Raw genomic sequence first — 27,184 nt, 5'->3', positions numbered from 1 at the left:
AATCAAACAGGTCATATTAAAGGGGATGACGCTTAGAAGTAGGGCTATTTTTCCTGAGTCAAACTGTATAATTAAGACAATATATAGTCAAATATACTTATTTAATTTCCATCTGTCTGGATTGGATGTATCATTCACAACTATTTATTATTTATGCTAAGAATAATTCATACTTCTTCACAAATAAATTATTTTAATATTAGAGTATAAAAATAGTCTCAATGTTAAATAAGTGTTGGCATTTTGTTGGCTTAAAACACTTATTTGTGCTGTGACATATATACTTCTGGAAACACATACACTTTATATAAAAAATGATATTTTTTTGACTTACAGAGCTTCGACTTATACAGTCCTGTTTCCTTATGATTGTTTTGATAATCGCTCTCTGGCATATTCTTTCTTCTCGTTTGCCTGGTAAAAAATATAATGTATCTATTCAACAAGAGGCCCATGTCGAATTGTTTCTTGAGTTAATTAAATATACAAATATGTCTATAATTTAAAAATATAATAAAAACAAATGTATTTATATAAAATATATCCCTGTAATGAGAGATATTCAAAATTTTCACTCTTACATATTTTATGTGAAATGTATAGTTTCACATTCTAAATAGATTTTCCCTTATATGTTCTAGATTTATATTTAACTCTTTATCTTATTGTCTTAGAATAATTACCATAATCACAAATTTGAAAACATTCCACACGTGTAATAATGCTAACATCAACCAAAGTGTCGTATATATGTGTTTTAAAATAATTTTGGAATGTACCATGGTATGTATAACTAAATAAATGCATATATGTGTGTGTGCATAAACATATATATATATATAAAAACATCAGTCACCAATATACATATATATCACCACTTAGAAGAGACAGAACTTAACCTCTCTAACTAAAAATGAGGATAATTGTAGAACCTATTTCATAGGATTATCATGAAGAAAAAATAGTGTACAGGAAACTTAGCAGATTTATAAGCTATCTCTGTGTTCAATAATATATATTGTAACTACGGTATATCAATATTTTAATATTGCAACCTGATTATATACAGTTCTGAGTAGACAAGGCCACCTTTACATATTTGTGGGATTAAGCCCTTCAAAAGCACAACAATTTGTGAATCCAACTCTACAACATGGCATTATACTATGCTGTAGCTCTTTTTCAGAAAGCTTTTCTAAACAATTTTAAAATTACTGTCTACATCAATTTTCCTAAACTCCTATTTTTATCTTTATGTGAATTCAGACACTTGGAAAAAGAAAAAACAAATGGTTGCATGATTATCCCTCTGTTCTATTTCAGTCCTAAAAATCATTCAAAACCACTTTGAAATAAATTTTAAAGTTCAGACTAATATAAAGTATATTGCACGCATATAACTTCATCAAAGTAATTCTCAGAACTTGCATTCATATATAGCTTTTAAATTCAATTTACTAACATGGCATTTCCCAAATGAACTGTACAGAACCACAGACTTTCAGTGTGTTCAAATAGATTTGGAAAGTATCGCACCCTATATGTCCTTCTAGGAATCACAATGCCATTTTCATGATAACCTACTTATGTTTATGTAGTTCAGTCCCAGTAAATGTGACTACAGGGCACTTACAAACTTTACTAGAAAACTTACTAATATCTCATGAAATATCTTTTGGACAATTAAACAGTACTCAAATTAAAAGTTTTTTAAATTGAGAATACTTTATTCATATCTAGAAGATAAAGACTAAATTACAAAGTTAACAACTACATGACACAAAAAACTTTAAATATCATACATTATGAAATTTGTTTCCCTCCTTGTATCTTAGAAACTGAAGTTTAAGAGAAACAGCAAAATCAGCATAAAACAAATCTATGAAGTTAATTCACGTAACATGTTCTCACTTACAGATCTTGCAACAGCCTTCATTATAAAGCTTTACAAGGCCTTCATTCTAGGAAGAGGGAAAAAATGTTAAAACAATGTTCTTCCATTTCCTATTAGACTAGGGGGAAAAAAACCTTCCCAATATTTTTATTAAATAAATCACAATATATTCATAGGAAAATGATTGGGATTTATCTCTAATAAGAATTTCTTTGTTCTTCAAGTTAAGAACAGATATTTTCTGTAGGATTAAATTACTTCTAAATTAGCGTAATGAACAAGAGTGCAGAAAGATTAACCTAATTAAAAGAACAAATTTTAAATGCCATAAAATATTTCCGACCAAAATAAAACAATAATAAGTAATCTAAACAAAAGCTATTCTTTTTTTTTCAACTCTGCAAAAAAAACTATCAGACTAGGCTACGCTTCTGAATATAACCAAATGCTAAAATAACATACTTTTCTCTTCAATATTAATGAAAATATTTCCCTGCTTTAAATGGCTCTTGTCTAAGGCTAAATAAATAAATTTTTTTACAGATTGTCTTTGGAATTCTTGTAGTGAGCTGCTGATTGCTTATAGTAAATTGCTCATTGAACCTCAAATGAGAGAATAATTTCTCACTCCAAAAAAATGCGCCTGTGCAATAAGATGATGCCTAAGCTTTCCTCCAGAGCTAAAATCCTATGACTTTAGTACATTATGTATCTATTTATTTATCTAGCCATCATCATTAAAAGGGTATAGCTTGGGAAAAAAATCGAGACTGTTATTTTTCTACACTTAAGAATATTCTTCCATACAGCAGAATAAAGCAATAATACATCTTTCATTGGGTATTCTTATTGCCTAAATAATTAGTAAAACTAGAAAGAATCCTTAAAAATAAAAATTGCACAACTTTAAAAAATACCACACTCAATAGACTCTGAGGGAGTAAGGAATTGGTAGAGCAAATTTCTCAAAAAACCCAAATGCACTGCCGTTGAGTCGATTCCGACTCATAGCCACCCTATGGGACAGAGTAGAACTGCCCCACAGCGTTTCCAAGGAGCGCCTGGCGGATTTGAACTGCCGCCCTTTTGATTAGCAGCCACGGCACTTAAAAGATCGGAAATGCTGTGACTTGTCCTAAGTTCTACAATGGCCTGTGATCAGAAAGAGTAAGGCAAATTTCTCTTAGGCAAGCATGTATTAAAAGGTAAGTGACAACAGGAATCTGTTTGTTTTAGGAAGATAATTGGCCAAGCTCTAATTAATTGGCTTAGTGACCCATACTGAAAAAGAGATCAGATCAGCTGATCAAATGATTTTTCAATTATTCCTTGATCTACTCACAAAAAACCAGAGATAGCAAAGTGTCCATTCCAAGAAAGTCAAAATTATTTGGGACACCCTATATAACTCAAGGTAACCGTGGTGGCGTAGTGGTTAAGTGCTAGGCTGCTAACCAAAAGGTCAGCAGTTCAAATCCACCAGGTGCTCCTTGGAAACCCTGTAGGGCAGTTCTACCCCATCCTGTAGGGTCACTATGAGTCAGAATTGACTCAACAGCAATGGGCTTGGTTTTGTTTTTTATATAACTCAAAATGGCAAACAGAGGCAATCAAATAGTGTTTTTATTTATAAGTAAAAAGATAACATTTACCAAAATAAATAAGCCACAAAATAAATACGACCTTGAAAAACACAATATGTATTTTCTCAATTACATTAGATTTTCTTATTTTATAACAAAGTACAAACCATTTTGCATTCAGTTTCATTAAAAGGGGGACAGACCATACTGTAGTTCAAAATCATTGCCCCTGCACCAGTCTTAACACATTCATATGTGGTGCAATTATAGTTCCAGGTACTCCCCTCCTAAAAATAAAAGGAGAAAGTAAATAATTTTTTCTTATTAAAATGTACTAGATTTCTTAAATAAAAATTTTCCTATCCCACTGAATCAAAAATCAAATCAAGATATAGAGCTTCTTGTGTTACAAGGTATGCCATCTGAAAATGTCCCCAAATTTATCTAAAATGATTACATATATATATGTTGTTTTATAATCAGCAACAAAATAATAGAGGAAGGCCTTTGACACTTGTCCACATGAGATAATTAATTCTGTAGTAGAAAGAAGCAAATAGGTATCTGTTTCTACTATAAAATTAATTACCTAATTTGGCCGAGTGTCAAAGGTCTTGCTCTAATGTTTTCTCACTAATTATAAAACAACAAATCATATTCCTTGTACACCTCCTTTCTTAGGACTTGTTTATTCTTTCTTCCACTCCCTTATCACCAAAAAATTAAAAATCTCCTTCTATGACAGTGCATATTGACTTACGGTTCTAATTTTGTATAACTTACAGTTATTTTAAAAACCTATTCCTATTTTTAATAATTTCTTAAATATAACGACTGTTAGTCTCATTCTTGATTTCAGAATTTCTATTTAAAAAGAAAATCAGCTGAAAATACCTATTAATTACAGGGCTATACTTTCTGGGCTGTATTTTTATTTTAATAACCCACATGTTAAAACCTAGTGAAACTTTGGCCTGAAGATTCCCTGAAGACCAGGGAAGAATTTTCGATGATCCTGACCACTTCTGCTTCTCTACTTTCTATCCTAATTTATGAATAGCTTCATGTTTTCTCTGAACCTTAACTGGAATAGATCTACATTTTCAGTGTAAATGGAGATTATTTATCTGAAATAAAAAATTGCTTCATAGAAATTAAATTTCTGGATAAATAAAGCTTACCTGAGACAGCCAAAGATTAAAAATCTTAATGTATATTTACCTATACGGCATTATATGTTGTGTTTTTTAAAAAAGTATTATAAACACAATTTAACATTTTATTGAAATCTCGGGATTATCATCATGAATATTGATTATGGACACTGATGTTTCCTGAATTATTGACATGTTTACAGTTTATGTTGTCCTTTTACAAAAGTCCCCAAATTATTGTATTTTTCCAAATAGTCTCTGATCCTTTTCCTCTCTCTGACACCTATGTCTTCTCGACACTTTATAAGCTTCTATCAAGACTTCTTTTAAAAAATATATCATAAGACAGAAATATTGTTAGGATAAAAACAGAAAAACGTTACCAACAACATCAACACTATTAAATCAACAACATTATTTTACACACAACTGTAAGACAATCAGAGGATAGTTTTCATCTATCATACCTAATAAATGTGGAGGTTTAGGGAAATCTGCTTTTCTTTTGGGTCTTTGACTAATCCCATATAAGTAAGAATACCAGAAATAAGTCCTCCAGATAGTCTTTAAGGGAACACCTTAAATAAATTTAAGAAGCTGGAACTACCTTCAGATAATGTAAATTATAAACAGAACTTGTGACCCTCCTAAATCTGATGACATCATTAAACAACTGCATGAGAATCACAAAGTTCCATTTTTCTGTGTAGGGTTACTACGAATAATGGGAGAATTCCAAATAATTCTCTTATTGTTTATGGTGGAAAGACGTGGTGTAGCAATGGGATCCTTTGGCTCCTTGGTATCGTTGACCTTTAGGATCATCTTTTTAAAAAGTTATCAAATATTCTAAATTTTTTCTTTTATGCCCACTGAAACTTTCAATGTCTGAAATACGAAATTTCTAACATCGTGAGTTTCAGATTTCTATTAAAATGCTTCATTTCAAATGAGTAAATAAAATATTATTGATCTTATCCTTTGTAATGATTAGAAATCAGCATTTCCCAAAGCCCATTTCTCACATCTGGAGGGGAGGGGGCATGGAGTAAAAACTTACAATAAAATAAGTTTGAGAAACAAGTTAAACATGTTTTTTATAACATAAACTATCAGTTACTTTAAAATGTAGCAAATGTAACTGTACTTTGTGCATTGTATGCATGTAGTATATTACACGCTTGTATTGCATTGGAGGGGGTGTGTGTGAGAGACATTTTTCAAGCTTATTTGACTAAAGCACATCTTATTCAGAAAATAGCACTGAGAGTTGGCCTCTAAGGAACACATTTTAAGAAATAAGGAATTCATACCTCATATATAACTGATGCTCCGTTTTCCATAGAAAATTTGCAGGATATATTTTTGCAGGTACCACAGCAATCATAATCACTTGGAGATGGAATGTATACCTGGTGCTGCATGTAATGATAATACATTGAACTAGTCATGTGCGCAATACCAGTATTTTTAAATGAGCTAGTTCTGAAGGCGCTTCCCAAAAATAACTGCTCACCTCTAAGCATTTCCAAGGTGAATTCTGAAGAGTTTCAAATAATAATTAACTTTATATAGCTATATTAGAAGTGAAATAAATGTTGGCCTTTACATCTAGCAGCCAAGATTTATCAACCAAGTGTAACAACCTCAGGTCAAGCAAGCTGTAGACAATAAGACTCCTGAAGCTCAAGGAAAAGTTATAATCTAAACTATACAGACATATTACACATTGATATGTTGTTGAAGACCTACTCAAGTATCTATTTTTAACTCATGAATAGTATTCACTATTTCAAATTCTGGAGATGCCATTTTAGGATTCACTAATTCTCACCAGGACCACTGATAAAAAAAAAAAAATACTTACAATGTCACATTCTTTTGAACAATTCACCATTGTAAAACTCAGAGTGTGATAGCCTGTGTAGTTATCCTTTTCTTCCAGACACTCTATAGTATAGCAAAAATCCCCTTCCAAATACTTTATCATAGATTGGCCAGGATTCAATACTGATCCATCTTGAAATACACACACATCATCCTTTTCTAAGAAAAGAAAAAAAAAAATTAGCCAAACAGAAAATTCTAGAGTTTTTTATTCATTAATCGATGGAGTTTTAAGTCTGTCTTTTGATTGGGATAGGCCAATTTTTCAAAACCCACAAAATCTTTACCTTAATATTATTGTTAACAACCCAAGAGTTACTTAATAATTAATATAGCACATTTATTCCTTAGCATACAATAAGAAATTGACCTGTAAAACCAACTGCTGGTCAGTATTTGAACTTCCTCAAAAAGCTATATTTTACAGCAGGTTCCAGAATACAAAATTTTAGGGATGGGCATGTTACTTGCTACTCTGTCTTCCCGAGACATAACATGACAATATTTGGAGGTTGATGTGGACAAAAGCAAAATCTCATTCAACAGTAATAGGCCTCTCCATAATGAGACTGCATAATATTTCATGGATTTTAATTACTATTTTTAGAGAAAATTTTCAATTTTATTCTGTTGCAAAATAAAAAGTCATGTAAATCATATTTCCTGATTTAATGTGCTATTATATCTTTTAAAATGGTATATCAAGGTAGGCTGGGGGAGTAACAAAAAACTCAGAAGCTCTTTATGCCTCTCCAACACTGAACTTAAGCCCTTTCTCATCTGAAAGTACAAAAATATTAAGCTATTGAACAAAAGGCTATTTTCTTTTAGCTTATTTATGCTTAATATGAAGATTTGTTTCATAGAAAAAAACTTTATTTTTGCTTTGCAATATTAATACCAATAGTAATAAAACAATGGCAAAAAATCCTATTACTTTCTGATGTTGCCATTATAAAATTCAATACAGAAGAATAAAAAAAAATATAGAAGCAACTTAAAAAACCTGTGAAGGCTATGAAATATATAGTCAATTTTCTGTCCTGTTATCAAATTTTCCAGAACATTTAGAGATAATACAAAATAGAAAACTGAAAAATAATCATATATTTTATATTATATAATAATAATATATATATAAATATATTATTATTTATATATATTTTATATTCAGAAATTAGTGAATGGTTTAAAATGTGTTATACATCTCAAAGAAAATCATTTGTAATTTATTAATAGTGAACAACAGATACCAACAATGTTCATTCAAAAGTAACAAAAAACATAGTTACCACATAGATACTGTACACATCCACAGCCACTCTGAAAGTTATGGTCAATTGTAGTAAATTCTCCCTGTTAGAAAGATATGGCTTATTACATGACAACAGCAAAAAAAAAAAACAACCACACACATACAACAAAACATCTAATAAGTTCCCCAGCACACACACAGCCACACACATAGCAGATACTTATTACATACTGGATAGTAAACAGGCTTGAATTAACCCAATGGTCCTTTAATTAATAGCCCTTGGAATACACTCACAATAAATAACATAATCATACCACAATAGAGTGTCCCAGACAGAGCTGGAGAAAAACGTAGAACAAAATCCTAACTGACAAAAAAAGGCCAGACTTACTGGCCTGACAGAGACTGGAGAAACCCTAAAAGTATAGCCCCAGACACACTTATAGCTCAGTAATGAAGTCACTCCCAAGGTTCACCGTTCAGCCAAAGATTAGACAGGCCCATAAAACAAAACAAGGCTAAAGGGGCACAACAGTCCAAAGTCAAGGACTAGAAGACAGGAGAGGATAAGAAAGCTGGTAATAGGGAACCCAAGGTCAAGAAGGGAGAATGTTGACATGTCATGGGGTTGTTAACCAATGTCATAAAACAATATGTGTACTGTTTAACGAGAAACTAGTTTGTTCTGAAAACCTTCATCTAAAGTTCAATAAAAATAAGAAAAAATAATAACATGATGATGGATCATGCAGTCACTCTAAACTTCAATTGCCTTACCTACTAAAAGAGCACTTAATTGTGTTCATGAGGAACCTTTACATAGATCAAGAGGCAGTTGTTCAGACAGAACAAGGGGACACTGATTGGTTTAGAGTCAGGAAAGGTGTGCGTCAGGGTTGTATTCTTTCTCCATACCCATTTAACCTGTATGCTGAACAGATAATATGAGAATTGGACTATATGAAGAAGAACGGGGCATCAGGATTGGAGGAAGACTCATTAACAACCTACATTATGCAGATGACACAACCTTGCTTGCTGAAAGTGAAGAGGACTTGAAGCACTTACTAAGGAAGATCAAAGACCACAGCCTTCAGTATGGATTACACCTCAACATAAAGAAAACAAAAATCCTCACAACTGGACCAATGAGCAACATCATGATAAACAGAGAAAAGATTGAAGTTGCCAAGGATTTCATTTTACTTGCATACACAATCAACAGCCATGGAAGCAGCAGTCAAGAAATCAAAAGATGCATTGCATTGGGGAAATTGGCTGCAAAGGACCTCTTTAAAGTGTTGAAGAGCAAAGATGTCACCCTGAAGACTAAGGTGTGCCTGACCCAAGACATGGTATTTTCAATCGCATCATATGCATGTGAAAGCTGGACAATGAATAAGGAAGACAGAAGAAGAGTTGACACCTTTGAATTGTGGTGTTGGCGAAGAATATTGAATATACATACCACGGACTGCCAAAAGAAGGAACAAATCTGTCTTGGAAGAAGTGCAGCCAGAATGCTCCTTAGAGGCAAGGATGGCAAGACTGCGTCTTACATATTTTGGACATGTTGTCAGGAGGGATCAGTACCTGGAGAAGGACATCATGCCTGGCAGAGTACAGGGTCAGTGGAAAAGAGGAAGACCCTCAGCAAGGTGGATTGACACAGTGGCTGCAACAATGAGCTCAAGCATAACGACGATTGTAAGGATGGTGCAGGACTGGGCAGTGTTTCGTTCTGTTGTGCATAGGGTCGCTATGAGTCAGAACCGACTCGACGGCACCTAACAACAACAACAACAACTAAATGAGTGAAAATAGATAAGATCTTTATGGCCTCTCCTAGCTTTAAAATTATACTGCTTAATTTTGAGTTTCTAGTAGCAATTGTACAGATATTATCCTATCACTGACAGCACTGTACTTCAGGATAGATCTTGAAATGTTCTTTTTGACGACGAAGTTCTTGATGATGATGAATGTAACACCATTCCTCTTCAAGTTGTCATTCCCACCTTAGTAGACCATATGATTATCTGATTCAAAATGGCCAATACCAGCCATTTCAGCTAATGCCTGAGATATTCATTTTTATGGCTTCCATTTTGTTTTTGACAATTTCCAATTTTCCTAATTCATACTTCATACATTCCACCTTACAATTATTAATGGATCCTTGCAGCTGTTTCTTCTCATTCTGAGTCCTGCTACAACAGCAAATGAAAGCTTGACAACAAAAGCTTGACTCCATCCACATCATTAAGGTTAACTCCACTCTGAGGAGACAGCTTTCTTCCCCAGTCATATTTTGAGTGCCTCCCAACCTAAGAGGCTTGTCTTCCAGCTTATCTTCCACTGCTATTCATAAGGTTTTCACTGGCTAATTCTTTTCAGAAGTAGACCACCAGGGAGCAAATACTCGAAGAAACTGTATTATATGAAGAATGGGGCATCAGGATTGGAAGAAGACTCATTAATAACCTGCAATATGCAGATGAAAAAACCTTGCTTGCTGAAAGTGAAGAGGACTTGAAGCACTTACTGATGAAGACCATAGACCACAGCCTTCAGTATGGATTACACCTCAACATAAAGAAAACAAAAATCCTCACAACTGGACCAATAAGCAACATCATGAAAACCAGAGAAAAGATTGATATCAAGAATTTCATTTTACTTGGATCCACAATCTACACCCATGGAAACAGCAGTCAAGAAATCAAATGACAAATTATATTGGGCTAATCTGATGCAAAAGACCTCTTTAAAGTGTTAAAAAGCAAAGATGTCACTTTAAGGACCAAGACACACCTCACCCAAGCCATGGTGTTTTCAATCGCTTCATATGGGTGCAAAAGATGGACAACAAATAAGGAAGACCGAAGAAGAACTGATGCCTTTGAATTGTGTTGTTGGCAAAGAATATTGAACATACCATGGACTGCCTAAAGAATGAACAAATCTGTCTTGAAAGAGGTACAACCAGAATGCCCCTTAGAAGCAAGGATGGTGAGACATCATCTCACATATTTTGGACATATTATCAGGGGGGATCAGTTCCTGGAGAAGGACATCACCCTTGGTAAATTAGACGGTCAGTGAAAAAGAGGAAGACTGTCAGAAAGATGGACTGACACAGTGGTGGCTGCAACAATGGGTTCAAGCATAACAATGATTATGAGGATGGTACAGGACAAGGGAATATTTCATTCTGTTGTACACAGGGTCATTATGACTCAGGATTGACTTGACGGCACCTAACCGTAATAACAACAGTAGACGATTAGAGAAAAGAGAACACCTGGGAACTTTTCTTGGTGGAAAGGTTCTTGATCTGCTCTACAGAGGTTGTCCTAGGCTGACATATCTGCATCTGAGCAAGGCTGCTATGGCATGTAAATTAGGAGCAGAAGATACAGTAATAGCACAGACTCAGGGGTGGGACTGCCTTTGTGCTGATCCTGGCTGTGTTACTTACTAGTTATTTGACCTAGGGCAAGCTATTTAACCAATGTGTTTCAGTTCCTTCATCTGTAAAATGGGGGTAATAATTCTGCCTCTCTCTTAGGGTTGTTGAGAGAAATGAATGGGTCAACATATGTAAAGAGCTTAAAAGAGAGCCTGGCACACAGAAAGTATTGTATAACCTTTAGCTGTTGTCATGACAGATGCTCAAACTCCTCCATATAGGATATAATATGGATTCCTCTAAGCAAGCCTGGGTGGCACAAATAGTTAAGCATTTGACTTCCAGCTAAAAGGTTGGTGGTTCAAATCTACCTGGAAGTGCCTTAGAAGTCAGGCCTGGTGATCCACTTATAAAGTTCACAGCCTTGAAAACCCTAAGGAGCAACTCTACTCTGCGCACATGGAGTCATCACGACTTGGAATCAACTTGACAACTAACAACAATAGATTCCTCTAAGCAAAATTAGGGCCAGACTTAAAGTTTCCAGAATTATAATTTAAATATCAAATTTCCTTGGATGCTTTACTTTTCATATATCAGTATAAAATGAATTTGATTCTTGACACAAAAATTGATTCAAATAAACTCAGTGATACATAAAAGGCACGTTGTTGTTAGGTGCCATGGAGTCAGTCCCTATGCACAAAAGAACAAAACACTGCCCTGTCCTGCACCAACCTCCCAATTGGTGCTGTGTGTGAGCCCATTTTTGTAGCCACTGTGTCAATCCATCTCATAGAAGGTCATCTTCTTTTTTTGCCGACCCTGTACCTTACCAAGCATGATGTCCTTCTCCAGGGACTGATCCACACGATAACATATCCAAAATATATGAGATGAAGTCTTGCCATCCATGCTTGTAAGGGGATGTACTTCTCCCAAGACATATCTGTTCATTCTTATGGCAGCCCATGGTATATTCAATACTCTGCACCAACACCATAATTCAAAGGTGTGAATTCTTCTTCAGTCTTCCTTATCACATTGCCCAGCTTTCGCATGCATATGAGGCAACTGAAAACACCATGGATTGGGTCAGGCACACCTTAGTCCTCAAGGTGACATCTTTGCTTTTCAACACTTTAAAGAGATCTTTTGCAGCAGATTTGCTCAATGCAATTTGTCTTTTGATTTCTTGACTGCTGCTTCCATGAGTGTTGATTGTGGATCCAAGTAAAATGAAATACTTGACAACGTCAATCTTTCCTCCATTTATCGTGATGTTGCTTATTGGTCCAGTTGTAAGGATTTTTATTTCCTTTATGTTGAGGTGTAATCCATACTGAAGGCTGTGGTCTATGGTCCTCATCAGTAAGTGCTTCAAGTCCTCTTCACTTTCAGCAAGCGAGGTTTTGTCATCTGCATATTACAGGTTGTTAATGAGTCTTCTTCCAATCCTGATGCCCTATTCTTCTTCATGTAGTCCAGCTTCTCGGAGTATTTGCTCAGCATACACATTGAATAAATATTGTGAAAGGATACAACCCCTATGCACACATTTCCTGACTTTAAAACATGAGGTATCCCTTTGTTCTGTTCAAACAACTGCCTCTTGATCTACGTACAGGTTCCTCGTGAGCATAATAAAGTGTTCCGGAATTTCCATTCTTCGCAATGTTATTCATAATTTGTTATGATCCACACTGTCGAATGCCAGTAAATGTCAGCAAAACACAGGTAAACATCTTTCTGGTGTTCTCTGCTTTCAGCCAGGATCCGTCTGACATCAGCAATGATATCCCTGGTTCCAAGTCCTCTTCTAAATCTGGCTTGAATTTGTGGCAGTTCCCTGTCAACATACTGCTGCAGCTGCTTTTGAATGATCTTCAGCAAAATTTTACTTGCATATGATATTAATATTGTTTAATAATTTTGACATTCAGTTGGATCCCCTTTCTTGACAATAGGTATAAATATGGATCTCTTCCAGTCAGTTGGCCACGTAACTGTCTTCTAAATTTCCTGGCATAGACGAGTGAGCACTTCCAGTGCTGCATCCGATTGTTGAAACATGTCAATTGCTATTCCATCAATTCCGGGAGCCTTGTTTTTTGCCGATGCCTTCAGTGCAGCTTAGACTTCTTCCTTCAGTACCATCAGTTGCTGATCATATGTTATCTCCTGAAATGGCTGAACATCAACCAATTCTTTTTGGTATACTGACTCTGTGTATTCCTTCCACCTTCTTTTGGTGCTTCCTGTGTCGTTTAATATTTTCCCCATAGAATCCTTCACTATTGCAACTTGAGGCTTGAATTTTTTATTCAGTTCTTTCAGCTTGAGAAATGCTGAGCATGTTCTTCCCTTTTGGTTTTCTACCTCCAGGTCTTTGCACATGTCATCATAATACTTTGTCTTCTCGAGCCATCCTTTGAAATCTTTTGTTCAGCTCTTTCACGTCATCATTTTTTCCATTTGCTTTAGCTACTCAACGTTCAAGAGCAAGTTTCAGAGTCTCTTCTGACATCTATTTAGGTCTTTTCTTTCTCTTCTGTTTTTAATGCCTCTTGCTTTCTTCATGTATGATGTCCTTGATGTCGCTCTACAACTTGTCTGGTCTTCAGTCATTAGCGCTCAACACATCAAATCTATTTTTGAGATGGTCTCTAAATTCAGATGAGATATATTCAAGATCGTACTTTGGCTCTTGGGGACTTCTTCCAATTTTCTTTAGCTTCCACATGAACTTACATATGAGTAATTGACAGTCTGATTCTAAGTCAGCCCCTGTCCTTGGTCTGACTGATAATATTGAGCTTTCCCATTGTCTCTTTCTACAGATGTAGTCAATTTGATTCTTGTGCATTCCACCTGGTGAGCTCCATGTGTATAAAAAAAAAAATTTTTTTTTTTTTTTATGTGTATAGTCACCATTAATTTTGTTGGAAAAAGGTATGTGCGATGAAGAAGCCGTCAGTCTTGGAAAACTCAATCGTGATCTACGGAATCGTCTCTATCACCAAGGCTATATTTTCCAACTACCAATCCTCCTTCTTTGTTTTCAACTTTCCCATTCCAATCATTCCAATGTAATTATCAGTGCATCTTGATTGCATGTTCAATCAATTTCAGACTGCAGAAGTTGGTAAAAATCAATTTCTTTATCTTTGGCCTTAGTGGTTGGTGCCATTTGAATAATAGGTGTATTAATTGGTCTTCCTTGCAGGCGTATGAATATTATCCTATCACTGACAGCATTGTACCTCAGGATAGATCTTGAAATGTTCTTTTGGACAATGAATGCAATGTCATTCCCCTTCAATTTGTCATTCCTGACATAGTAGACCACATGATTGTTTGATTCAAAATGGCCAATACCAGTCCATTTCAGCTTACTAATGCCTAGGATATCAATCTTTATGAGTTCCTTTTCATTTTCTGATGATTTCCAATTTTCCTAGATTCATACTTCATACAATCCAGGTCCTGATTATTAATGGATGTTTACAGCTGTTTCTTCTCATTTTGAGTCATGCCACATCAGCAAATGGAGATCCTGAAAGCTTGACTCCATCCACATTATTAAGGTTGACTCTACTCTGAGGAGATAGCTTTCTTCCCCAGTTGTCTTTTGAGTGCCTTCCAACCTCAGGGGCTCATCTTCCAGCACTATATCAGGCAATGTCCTGCTGCTATTCATAAAGGTTTTCTCTGGCTAATTATTTTCAGAAGTAGACTGCCGGGTCCTTCTTCCTGGTCTGTCTTAGTCTGGAAGCTCAGCTGAAACCTGTCCACCATGGGTGACCCTGCTGGTATTTGAATACTGGTGGCATAGCTTCCGGCATCACAGCAACACACAAGTCCCCATAGTATGACAAACTGATAGACGTGTGGGAGGCTTTTCCCATAAGCTAATAATATCTTACATTTTATACTTCTTTACAAATTGTAAAATAGTTTCCTAAACATTAACTCATTTGATGTTCTTATGCCTTTCAGTTATTACACCCACTATATGTCTATCAGTTTGTCATACTGTGGTGGCTTGCATACTGTCTTGATGCTGGAAGTCATGCCACTGTTATTCCAAATACCAGCAGGGTCACCCATGGTAGACAGGTTTCAGCAGAATTTCAAGACTAAGATAGACAAGGAAGAAGGACCTGGCAATCTACTTCTCAAAAAAATAGACCAGTGAAAACATTCTGGATAGCAGCTGAACACTGTCTGATATAGTGCTGGAAAATGAGCCCCTCAGGTTGGAAGGCACTCAAAATGTGGCTGGGAAGTGCTGCCATCTCAAAGTAGAGTCAACATTAATGGTGTGGATGAAGTAAACCTTTTGGGATTTTCATTTGCTGATGTGGCATGATTCAAAATGAGAAAAAACAGCTTTAAACATCCATTAATAATCAGAACATGGAATGTACAAAGTATGAGTCTAGGAAAATTGGAAGTCATCAGAAATGAAATGGAACACAAAAACATCAATATCCTAGGCATTAGTGAGCTAAAATGGACTGGTAACAGCCATTCTGAATCATGCAATCTGCTATACCAGGAATGACAAATTGAAGAGGAATGGCATCCATTCATCATCAAAAAGAATATTTCAAGATCTATCCTGAAGTACAACACTGTCAGTGATAGGAAAATAACCCAGGCCTACAAGGAAGACCAGTTAATATGACTATTATTCAAATTTACACACCAACCACTAATGCTAAAGATGAGGAAATTGAAGCTTTTTATCAACTTCTGCAGTCTGAAATTGACCAAACATGCAATCAAGATGCATTGATAATTACTGGTGATTGGAATGCAAAAGTCAGAATCAAAGAGGATTGGTAGTTGGAAAATATGGCCTTGGTGATAGAAACGATGCCAGAGATTGCATGATAGAATTTTACAAGGCCAACGACTTATTTATTGCAAATACCTTTTTCAACAACATAAATGATGACTATATACAGTGAAAAAGAGGAAGACCCTCAATGAGACAGACTGAGACAGTGGCTGCAACAATGCACTCAAGCATAACAACAATTGTGACGATGGTCCAGGACTGGGCAGCGTTTGGTTCTGTTGTACATAGGGTCGCTATGAGTAGGAAGTGACTGGACGGCTCCGAACAACGACAACAACATATACATGGACCTCACCAAATGGAAAACACAGAAACCAAATCGACTATATCTGTGGAAGGAGATGATGGAAAACTCAGTATCATCAGTCAGAAGAAGGCTAAGGGCCTCCTGCGGAATAGACCATCAATTGCTCATATGCAAGTTCAACCTGAAGAAAATTACTTATTTTAATCAAGCCCATGAGAGTTAAAGTATGACCTTAGGTACATCCCACCAGAATTTAAAGACCATTTCAAGAATAAATTCAATGCATTGAACACTAATGACTGAATACAAGCCGAGTTGTGGGATGACATCAAGGACATCATACATGAAGAAAGGAAAAGGTCATTAAAAAGATGGAAAAGAAAGAAAAGACCAAAATCGATGTCAGAAGAGACTCTGAAACTTGCTCTTGAAGGCAGAACAGCTAAAGGGAATAAAAGAAATGATGCAGAAAAAAAACGCTGAACAAAAGATTTCAAAAGGCAGCTAGGGAAGACAAAGTAAAGTATTATGATGACATGTGCAAAGACCTGGAGTTAGAAAGCCAAAAGGGAAGAACACACTTGGCATTTCTCATGCTGAAAGAACTGAAGAAAAAATTCAAGCATCGAATTGCAATAGTGAAATATTCTATGGGCAAAATATTGAATGATGCAGGAAGCATCAAAAGAAGATAGAAAGAATACAGAGTCACTGTACCAAAAAGAATTAGTTGATGTTCAACCATTTCAGGAGGTATTGAAGGAAGAAGTCCAAGTTGCACTGAAGGCACTGCTGAAAAACAAGTCCCCAGGAATTGACAGAATACAAATCAAGATGTTTCAACAAACAGATGCAGCGCTGGAGGTGTTCACTTGTCTATGCCAAGAAATTTGTAAGACAGCTACCTGGCAACCGACTGGAAGAGATCTGTATTCGTGCCCATACCAAAGAAAGGTGATCCAACAGAATGTGGAAATTATAGAGCAATATCATTAAGAAAACACACAAGTAAAATTTTGCTGAAGATCATTCAAAAGTGGTTGCAGCAGTACATAGACAGGGAATTGCCAGAAATTCAAGCTGGATTCAGAAGAGGACGTGGAACCAGGGATATCACTGCTAATGTTAGATGGATTCTGGCTGATAGCAGAGAATACCAGAAAGATGTTTACCTGTGTTTTATCAACTATGCAAAGGTATTCAATTGTGTGGATCTTAACAAATTATGGACAACATTGCAAAGAATGGGGATTCCAGAACACTTGAATTGTGCTCATTGTGGAACCTGTATACAGACCAAGAGGTCATTCTAAAAGAACAAGGAGATACTGCATGGTTTAAAACACAGGAACGTTGTGCATCAGGGTCATATCCTTTCACCAGACTTATTCAATCTGAATGCTGAGCAAATAATCCAAATAGTTGAACTACATGAAGAAGAATGGGGCATCAGGATTGAAGAAAGACTTATTAACAACCTATAATATGGAGATGACACAATCTCGCTTGCGGAAAGTAAAGAGGACTGGAAGCACTTACTGATGAAGATCAAAGATTACAGCCTTCAGTTTGGATTACACCTCAACATAAAGACAACAAAAATCCTCACAACTGGACCAATAAGCAACATCATGATAAACAGAGAAAATATTGAAGCTGTCAAGGATTTCATTTAACATGTATCCACAATCGACACCCATGGAAGCAGCAGTCAAGAAATCAAAAGATGCATTGCATTGGGCAAATCTGCTGCAAAAGACCTCTTTAAAGTGTTGAAAAGCAAAGATGACACCTTGAAGACTAAGGTTTGCTTGACCCAAGCCATGATGTTTTCAATCACCTCACACACATGCAAAAGCTGCACAATGAATAAGGAAGACGGAAGAAGAATTGATGCATTTGAATTGTAGTGTTGGCAAAGAATATTGAATATACCATGGACTGCCAGAAAATGAACAAGTCTGTCTTGGAAGAAGCACTGCCAGAGTGCTTCTTGGAAACAAGGATAGGGAGACTTCATCTCATGTACTTTGGACATGTTATCAGGAGGGTCCAGTCCCTGGAGAAGGACATCATGCTTGATTAGATTGATTAGGTAGAGGGTCAACAAAAAAGAGGAAGACCCTCAACAAGATGCACTGACACAATGGCAGCAACAATGGGCTCAAACATAGCAACAATTGTCAGGATGGTGCAGGACCGAGCATCATTTCATTCAGTTGTGATGAGTTGGAACCAACTCAACAACACCTAACTACAACAACAACAATGGCTTTGAACTGGAGATTTTGGATGATATCTCTAAGAATACACATTGTTTGAGAAGGCAAAAAAGAAAAGAAAACGACTTTGTGAAGGGAAATACATCTTCTCTAATAAGCAGAGCCAGGAATCCAATATCTTTCTGAAGCCTTATTAGGCATATTATGAACATAAATATTTAAACATAACAAAGACACATAAAGCACCACGGATCACACCTAATGGTTAAACAAGTGACACCAGAGTCATAACCATTATTTCTAAAAATTGAATCTTAGAAATTTCTATAAGGTTTACATGTTCATGAATAACTAATGTGAAAGTGCATGTTTATACCTCCTCCTCCTCTACAAAAGATACATTATCAGTGCACTACCTTGAAGAATCATTGAGGGCTCTTTTCAATATTAAGGTCATTTTTCAGTGTTTTGTTTCACATTGAGACCAGTAAACTTAAATTGATATGTCTCCAGTGGAAAAAAATAAGTTATTGTATTTTCCTATCTTAAATAAAATATAAAAGGTTGATTGTACTCTAATACCAGAGCAGATTATTTTAATCTGCTTCAGTGCAGTTTAATTAAGATGATTCTATTAGTTCTGAGAAGAATCTGAAATGAAAGCTATAAAAGAATAATAAACCAATTTAGTAATAGGACAAGCCATTCAAAATACATATTCTTACCACTTCACAAGTTGGTATAATAAGATTTTCACAGCTACATTCTAAAAGGCAAAAATAAACATATTTAGATTGATCAGAAAACATTAATATAATTTAATAAAACTTTAAAATATGGAAGTTAATTACCACAATGCCATATCGGACAACATTGACCAGATACATTTTCTTTCACAAGTTTCGTATCTTCTGCACAGTTGAATAGTGGCGTAGGGCAAAGATTTGGGTCACAAACTAAATAGAAAGATTATAAGGGTAAAGATTAACTTCATGTTGTAACAGCCAGGTCTTATTATCTAGCGTTTTGTTCACCGCCGTTACTGATGTAGTACGTTGCCTCATCTTTCCCTGGTGTTGCCTCTCCAAGTACCCAATTTCCAGTGTTGGTGAGGGCAGAACAAGTGACTCATAGGGAGGTACAACAACAGCAGTAGTGCTGAGATAGCACATCAGGTGAAAGGTCTTGAGAAATGGCAGGGGTGCAAGACAAAAGAGGAAGTCAAGAGGATGTAGAATCATCTGAACATCTAGAAATTCTACAATGATAAGAAAAGCAATAGCTAATCTATTTTTGGGAGGCAATTATCCAAGAAGAGCTCTTACAAAAATGAGCTCTTAGATGTGTAAAAATAAAAATAATACATGTGTTTAATACATATTTTCATAAGATTTCAGCTAAGATCTGGTATAACAGTACAACTAAGATACAATGGGCTTTTTAAACATCGGACATGTCTAAATATTTTCAGCTAGTTAAAATACACTTACCACAGTAATACTGAGGACAACAGAATTGTGTAGTATTAAGATCCACAGTGAGGAATTCCCCATCAGTACATAGTGGAACAGGTTCAGTGCAAGGTTCACAAACTAAAGGCAAAACAAAAAAGCATGGTTGAGCTAAATACAAAATAATTATTAGTTCATAATACCATACACAAATAAAATCTAAATAAAAAATACTGCATTTAATCAGAGCTTCAAACCAGTTCATTTCAGTTTGAACCCCTGCTGAAAATTTATATTTCTAACAAGTTCCCAGGCAATGCTAATGCTGCTGATTAGGGGCCAATTCTGAGAACCACTATTAGAGCAGTGGGTCTCAAAACTTATTATATATCAGAGTCACCTGAGGATCTTGCTAAAATGTAGATTCTGATTCAGTATATCTGGGGTGGAAGTGCAAATACTCAGCTGGGGTTTAAACTGGACCAAACCAGTTTGAAGCCCTGGATTTAATAAAATTGGGAACAAGGAAAACAGATCTTCTCTCCTTTCAAGAAATTATCTCTCAGAACACTCACCACAGAGAGGGGAGAAACAACAAGGTTCTCCCTGTTGAACTTGAATCATGAATTGGTCTTCTCTGCATTCTGGTATTGGAATATCAGGGCATTGGACTGGGTCACATTCTGCAGAAGCATAAAGATGTTTGAAAATTTGTATAGCGTGAAGTGGTTGAATAAAATGAAATAATGCTTATTTCTCTTTGAATTTGCTGATAATTTATTTTAAAGCTCTCAATATTAGCAGAAACATGTAAGAAATGGCAGAAGAATATATATACATACATATATATATACACACTTACTCCTCACTTATCAACTATCTCCTTATCTGACAGTTTCCGTTTACGACAACTTTGAAAAAATTCTCAGGTGGTGCCTCTGATGGTCTGGACCCCACCCAGAGCCATGGCTGGGCCCGGGACACCCTCTGTGGGCCACCCCAAACATTATACTGGAGGTACCAGCAACAGCTGGACCACGTGAGAAACGGTAGCCAGTCGACGGCAGGACGCCTTCTCCTGTTCATCCATGACATCTAGATCCAGCCACAGAGGGGCAGGGCAACGGTGGGACAATGTGAGGTTGCAGACAGGCAGGAGGAAGCTGGGTGAGGGCCCAAAGGTACCAGGGAGGTAGATGTGGGGAGGCAGGAAGGGAGGGAGAGGAAAGGAGGTTGCACGGGACTATAAGGCCAGGGCAGATGGCGGACAAGTGGGCTCCCACCCAGGGCAGGAGTTAGCGGATGGAGGATGAGCAGAGTCCCTGTGCAGGGTGGGAGGCAGGAGGTAGTGGGCAACACCCATCCACCAACACTACCACCCCCAATCCCCATGGGTTCTTCAGCAGTGGGGAAGGAGGCCCACTACACCATGTGCATGCTGAAATGCACCAGGGGTGCCTAAGGGTTGGTGAGTGACTTGTAGGGGGCGCTGGCACTGAAGATGGGCTCGGGGCATATGCTCATTTTGCATAACTACCTGGTCTTTGGGGCCTAACCATGTTGGTGAGGAGTGGGTTTAAATATATATACAGAGAGAGAGAGAGAGATGGCAAATTAAAAAAAAAAAAAAAAAACTACATTTGTAAGACAATGCCACAAACTTTTATAATAAATCATTTTCTTGGAGTTACAAGGAATAAGACTCTAGTCATTATTCTGAATGGACAATGAACCTAACTCTTATTTTTCCTAAGTGGTTACTCACCACATTGGTACTGTGGACAGCAAGAAAGAGGGCTATGGCCAATGACCAATTTTTGACTACTCGCACACATTGGAATGGTAGCGTCACACAAAGCCATGTCACATCCTGAAAATAAGAAACAGAAACATTAAAATACTAATGAACATATCTAGCGTCTTACACTGCTAACTCAAAGCAGGGCAATGGTTCTTACTATACATGTTTTTACATTGCAGTTAAGCCCATTCAGCTCACAAAATGGACCATACATGAAAAGGCTGCAGCTTTAAGTTTATTTGCCATATCTTTCTCGACTCGATGGCACTGGGTTTGGGTTCATTCCTGATTGTCATAATTCTTAGATTCCTAAGTCTTTTTTATTGTCATGTATTAATAAATATTACTCTTTGCCAATAGCCATATTTTTGCATGCATATTTGCAAAATCAGCAAAACAATAATGAATCAAAACTTCCTTTGAGAATGTGTAAATGACATTTATGGCAGCAATTATATTGTTACCTCAACCTTGATTTTTTTTTTTTAATAGCAAACATCATTTATGCCCTGTTTTTTAACAGAAACTATCAACATATTTTGTGGCATTAACGGACTAAAGGCATCAGCCTGTTTGCTTACCACAAATTTCCTCTGAACAGCAGGTCCATTTATCAACAATGCCCATGACGACTTCACCTTCTCGTTCACAAATTGGTGAGGGCTCTTCATGACAGTCAGACTCTATAGGAATAATGCTTCCATTCTCCAAACATTTGTACAGAGAGCATTCGTCAATGCCCCCGTTCCAAATTTCCCCAGCAGCACGGGGTTGGTCTTCAATGTCAGTACACACTTAGAAAGATTGACAATGTTATGTCACTCAAAACCTGGACACTAAAATAAATCAAGCTGTAATGTTTTGATTTCAGATGGTGACACAGCCCACTGATATAGATGCTATGTCACATAGCTCTCCTTTTCAGATTCTTTTTTTCATCAGATACACATTACATTTTTCTTTAATGAAAGTTTTGATTTAGTCTGCTGAAAGTATTTCTCCCTTCTATATTTGTAAATGTGTATGTTTTCTTCTATAAATAAGTCACTGTGTTATTTCTGATTCAAAATTTTAAATAAGATTTCCATCAGTTGGAACTAACTCAGTAATATAAATTTAAATCAGATTTAAAATATTAAACATTGAAATAATTGGTACTAGCAAATAAGGCAGCCCCTACATCACATCAGGAAACCCTGGTGGCATAGTGGTTAAGAGCTATGGCTGCTAAACAAAAAGGTCGGCAGTTTGAATCCACCAGGCACTCCTTGGAAACTCTATGGGGCAGTTCTACTCTGTCCTATAGGGTCACTATGAGTTGGAATCGACTCGAAGGCAGTGGGTTTGGTTTTTTGGGCAATCATTGACATTTGTGTCATGAAAATTCAAAATGTTTCCACTTTAATAAAAATCTAGAAGTGGAAAGTAGGCAATTAAGAAAAATATTGTTTAGTGTCTCTGTTGGTTTTATTGTAAAAGTGTTACTTTTATGGTAAAAATGGCCCTCTGGTAGTTCTTTTTAGGAAATACAGAGATAAATGTGACCAACCATGCCCCCAGTCTCTAATGAGCTTCTCTTCTATTACCCATTTATTAGCAAACCGATTTCATTGGTTTTAAAGAACAAACACAACCACATCTGTGGATTCTCAAAGTCTTCCACAGATGCTTTCTTCACTGGCAAACACAAGCTTGTTCCGGAAACTATCTATGCGTTTCACTTCCATCAGTTTTCCCTTTAATTATTAGCAAATTCCTTCTACTTCTGACCGTGATGATGCTCACGATGAGCCCTAAGGCTGGCGAAGCATCATGCTGCAATTTTCTCAATTTTGTACTTTCTTTTGTCTACCACCACTGTGGAGACAGTATGTCAGAATAAAATGGTTTGAAAATGAAAGAAGAAATGTTCAACGTTTCCCTCAGGTAATAATGCTATATTCCATTTCTTGAGTGTTTATTTTTCTTCAGGCACTGTGCTACATGTCAAACGCTTATTATTTTATTTATCCCCACAATAGCTTTATGGGATAGGTGCTATTATTTTCCTGGTTCACAGATGCATAACCTGATGCTCAGAGAAGTAAAGGTGAGCCATTGGTACATGGGAGAACTGGGATTTGTATTCAGTCTACAAACTACACTCTTAATTCTTACTATGCCACGCTCTCTCCCATTTGTTAGAGGCACAGGTACCCATTAAACCACATCACCCCTGAAGCACCTATTTTGTTAGCTTCAGAAGAAATCATATTAAGTAGAAACCACAAACAAACTTGTTACCCTTCCAACACTAAGATTAACTTGATCAATCTTCCTCAGCATATCTCTCTAAAGTCTAAAAATGTTTTGTTTGTTGGAATCCTAAAAAGTCATTTTTACTTTGCTGCTTACCACATTTTTTCTCTGGAATGCACTCAGTTGAATCTGGCCTGTGGAGAACGGTTCCGTTTTTGCACACACAGTCTTCTCTTAAATTCAAACACGAGGAGTGATCGTAGAACCATCTGTTTAGACACGTACGTGCTTCACAAGGTTGCACACAAGGCTGATATTCTTTCCCCGCTGGGCAGCTCAGAGCTATGAGTTTTAGATGACAGAATTTACTAATGATAAAATAATCTATTTGAATTCTAATAAAAGGAATATCAGATATCTTTCTGAAAATGAACTTTGTACACTTTAATCTCTTTAAAGTCCATTTTTCATTTTCAATGAAACTATAAATCAGAAACAAAACCATGGATAGCTATTTCTGAGCATCTATCATGTGTTCAGCTAACATTGGGTGTTAGAGTGGTAAACGTTCATTTAATTTATATGAAATAAATATGACCAAGAGGCAGCCAAATTCTGGCATATAGAGTCAACTATTATTAAGTTCCTGATGTAAAAAAAAAAAAAAAAAAAAATGCAATAAGAGGAGATAAAATAGTGTGCCCAGCATAGCATGTTTTCATGTAATTCAAACAAGTCATAAAAAAGAAAAGTGCTGCATATTTAGGTTTAATCCTTCACTTTCAAAAGTAACTACCAGTGCTGAGCAGTTTCTAATTGATGTTTTAGAAAATTCTTGCTGATTGGCAGTGATCTTGGAAAGCCATACTGGTAAGAAATGAATGCTCAACTGGTGGGGGTATAAACTGGTACAGTCCCAGGTAAGAGCGATATGACAGTGTATATACGCTCAAGACTCATACTCATAGCGACCCTATAGGACAGAGTAGAGCTGCCCCATAGAGTGTCCAAGGAGCGCCTGGCGGATTCAAATTGCCGACCTTTTGGTTAGCAGCCTTAGCACTTAACCACTACGCCACCAGAGTTTCCATGAGTCGGAATTGATTCAATGGCAGTGGGTTTTTTTCTGGTATATGCTTAAGTTGGAGATGGCGCACATTCTCTATGAATCAGCAGCTCCAATCTAGAATAGTGATTACCACTGGGGAAGGAAAGAGAAGAAAAGGAATAGGAGGGCATACAAGAAGCTTCATTTTTAACTGTTTCATTTCTGAAGCTGTGTAATAGAACTGGCATTTGTGATATATTATTCTTTCTCCATGCTTTTTATTATTACTGAATTATTTTGTGATTAAAAAATGAAAGAATGAAGCTAATGCTAAAAAATGGAATGGTATTTAATGGTTGAAAAATACTATTTAGTTAATAGCTACTTACAGCAGTAATCAGGTGTTCTCCATTGAATACAGATGTCGAACTTGTTACACAGAGCTACGTAAGCAGAAAGCGCATCACATTCATAGTTCAAATTGATCCAGATCTTTTCACAGAAATCCTGCGGTGAAACCTAGAGAGATACATTTTAGCTTGGGATGAGTAACGTGGCTTTATTCCTCTGAAGACCCTAAGCTAGACTAAGAGTATTTGGAGAATGAAAGGGTCACAAGTTAATATTCATTATGGTTCCTCTTAGACCTTAGATTTTCAAAAACTTATGACATTAGATGCCATCTATGATTTACAATATTTTTAAGCACACATTTTAGATAAGACGAATATTGTCTACAATACTGGCTGCCCTATAAAGGGAATGTGGACCTAGCAAAAACCCATTTCTGATATCACACTTTTGGTTACAACTGTCTTTTCTACCTACTGAGTAAGGGTTTGATCTACCATGGATAAAATTGGAACTCCTGAAATATTCCCTAGTGATACATAGTATTTTTTATTAAAGGTGGGTGTGTATACTCCTAAAAAAAAAAATCTATTAATATTGAATGTAGGTTGAATAATTTATATAATTTTGCATGTCTCAATTTAATTAGAGATTATCATTTTTTATATACAGAATACTTTTCATTTTGATCTAAAGACGCCTGAAATCTAAATAATTTATCTTGAAATTTAGCATTTATTCCAATTTTTCTTTCTACTTACTCAACAAACAATACTGAGCATCCACATTGGGAGGCTAAATTGTGGAACACGCCAAAGGATCAGATAAAAAATACTTATTTTTCGTATCTTATCATTTCTTCTTCAAGGACCATGTCTTTAATAATCAAGACTTTACTTCCTTTTTAGTCTTATTTGTTAAATCACTTCAGATCCATCTACTTCACTTTACACAAAATTCTTGCTACGGTCATCAACAGCCTCCTGTTTGTCAAATCCAGTGAGCACTTTGTTATCCTAACTCCACCCCATCTCTCACAGCCTATGATGCCTTAGCACTCCCTGTTTCTTAAAACCCTCTCCTTTGACTTTGAGGACACCATATTCAGTTTCCTTTCAGTCTGTTTGTCTTTATCATTTCCTCTTACTGCCTCTCATTCTGAGTGTTTCTCTAGATTCCATCTTTGGTGGTCATGTCTTCTCACTCCAAATGCTCTTCCTGGGCTCAACCACTCCCATGGCATTTAAATCCCCTTTGCCTCAGTTTCTTCATATGTTAGAGTCAATAATACTACTTAAGATTACTATAAAGAGTAAATAAACTGTACAGATTCTGATACACCATAAATTAGTTATTGTTATTTTTTTAATCCATAAAATAACTCAAAAAACCTGACAGCCAGCCTCAACTTTTTCTCCTTTCAGCTCCAAAATTATGTTTCTAAGTTTCTTCTGGGTATTTTTCACTATGATATCCCACATGACTTAATCTGTCCAAAATAGAAAATTTTCTCTCTTTTCTACTTCATCCACAAAAGCTGATTCACCCATTCATTTATGTCTCATAATTATGTTTATAATTTTGAGCATATAACTACATAGCATGCTATGCATTAGGAATACAAAGGTGAATAAAACAGACATGTTCCCTGCCTTGTAGATCTCACAAACAAAGAAAAGCCTTGGAGTAGGATCAAATGAAGCCACCATGCCAAAAAGAATTAGAGGGGGAGGGAAGCATTCCATCCAGGGAAATGGCAAGTACTAAGGCC

General features: G+C 36.1%; 1 protein-coding gene across 1 annotated transcript in view; it reads right to left on the bottom strand.

Annotated features, from left to right (window-relative positions):
* Positions 1-27,184, bottom strand: part of OTOGL (otogelin like) — a 344,392-nt gene that overhangs the window by 737 nt on the left and 316,471 nt on the right. Inside the window, exons 46-59 of the mRNA XM_049884965.1 lie at positions 25,452-25,581; positions 24,171-24,356; positions 22,358-22,570; positions 21,741-21,845; positions 20,551-20,658; positions 20,015-20,116; positions 19,376-19,480; positions 19,250-19,290; positions 7,811-7,874; positions 6,499-6,677; positions 5,945-6,049; positions 3,645-3,764; positions 1,916-1,961; positions 335-414 (exon numbers count right to left, since the gene is read on the bottom strand). Coding sequence (XP_049740922.1) covers positions 335-414; positions 1,916-1,961; positions 3,645-3,764; positions 5,945-6,049; positions 6,499-6,677; positions 7,811-7,874; positions 19,250-19,290; positions 19,376-19,480; positions 20,015-20,116; positions 20,551-20,658; positions 21,741-21,845; positions 22,358-22,570; positions 24,171-24,356; positions 25,452-25,581 — 1,584 coding nt within the window. The remainder of the gene's footprint in view (positions 1-334; positions 415-1,915; positions 1,962-3,644; positions 3,765-5,944; positions 6,050-6,498; positions 6,678-7,810; positions 7,875-19,249; positions 19,291-19,375; positions 19,481-20,014; positions 20,117-20,550; positions 20,659-21,740; positions 21,846-22,357; positions 22,571-24,170; positions 24,357-25,451; positions 25,582-27,184) is intronic.

Source organism: Elephas maximus, chromosome 4 (genome assembly GCF_024166365.1).
Source record: "Elephas maximus indicus isolate mEleMax1 chromosome 4, mEleMax1 primary haplotype, whole genome shotgun sequence".
NCBI lineage: Eukaryota > Metazoa > Chordata > Mammalia > Proboscidea > Elephantidae > Elephas > Elephas maximus.
The sequence above is the reverse complement of the archived record's forward strand: the minus strand, read 5'-3'. Positions and strand labels throughout refer to the sequence as shown.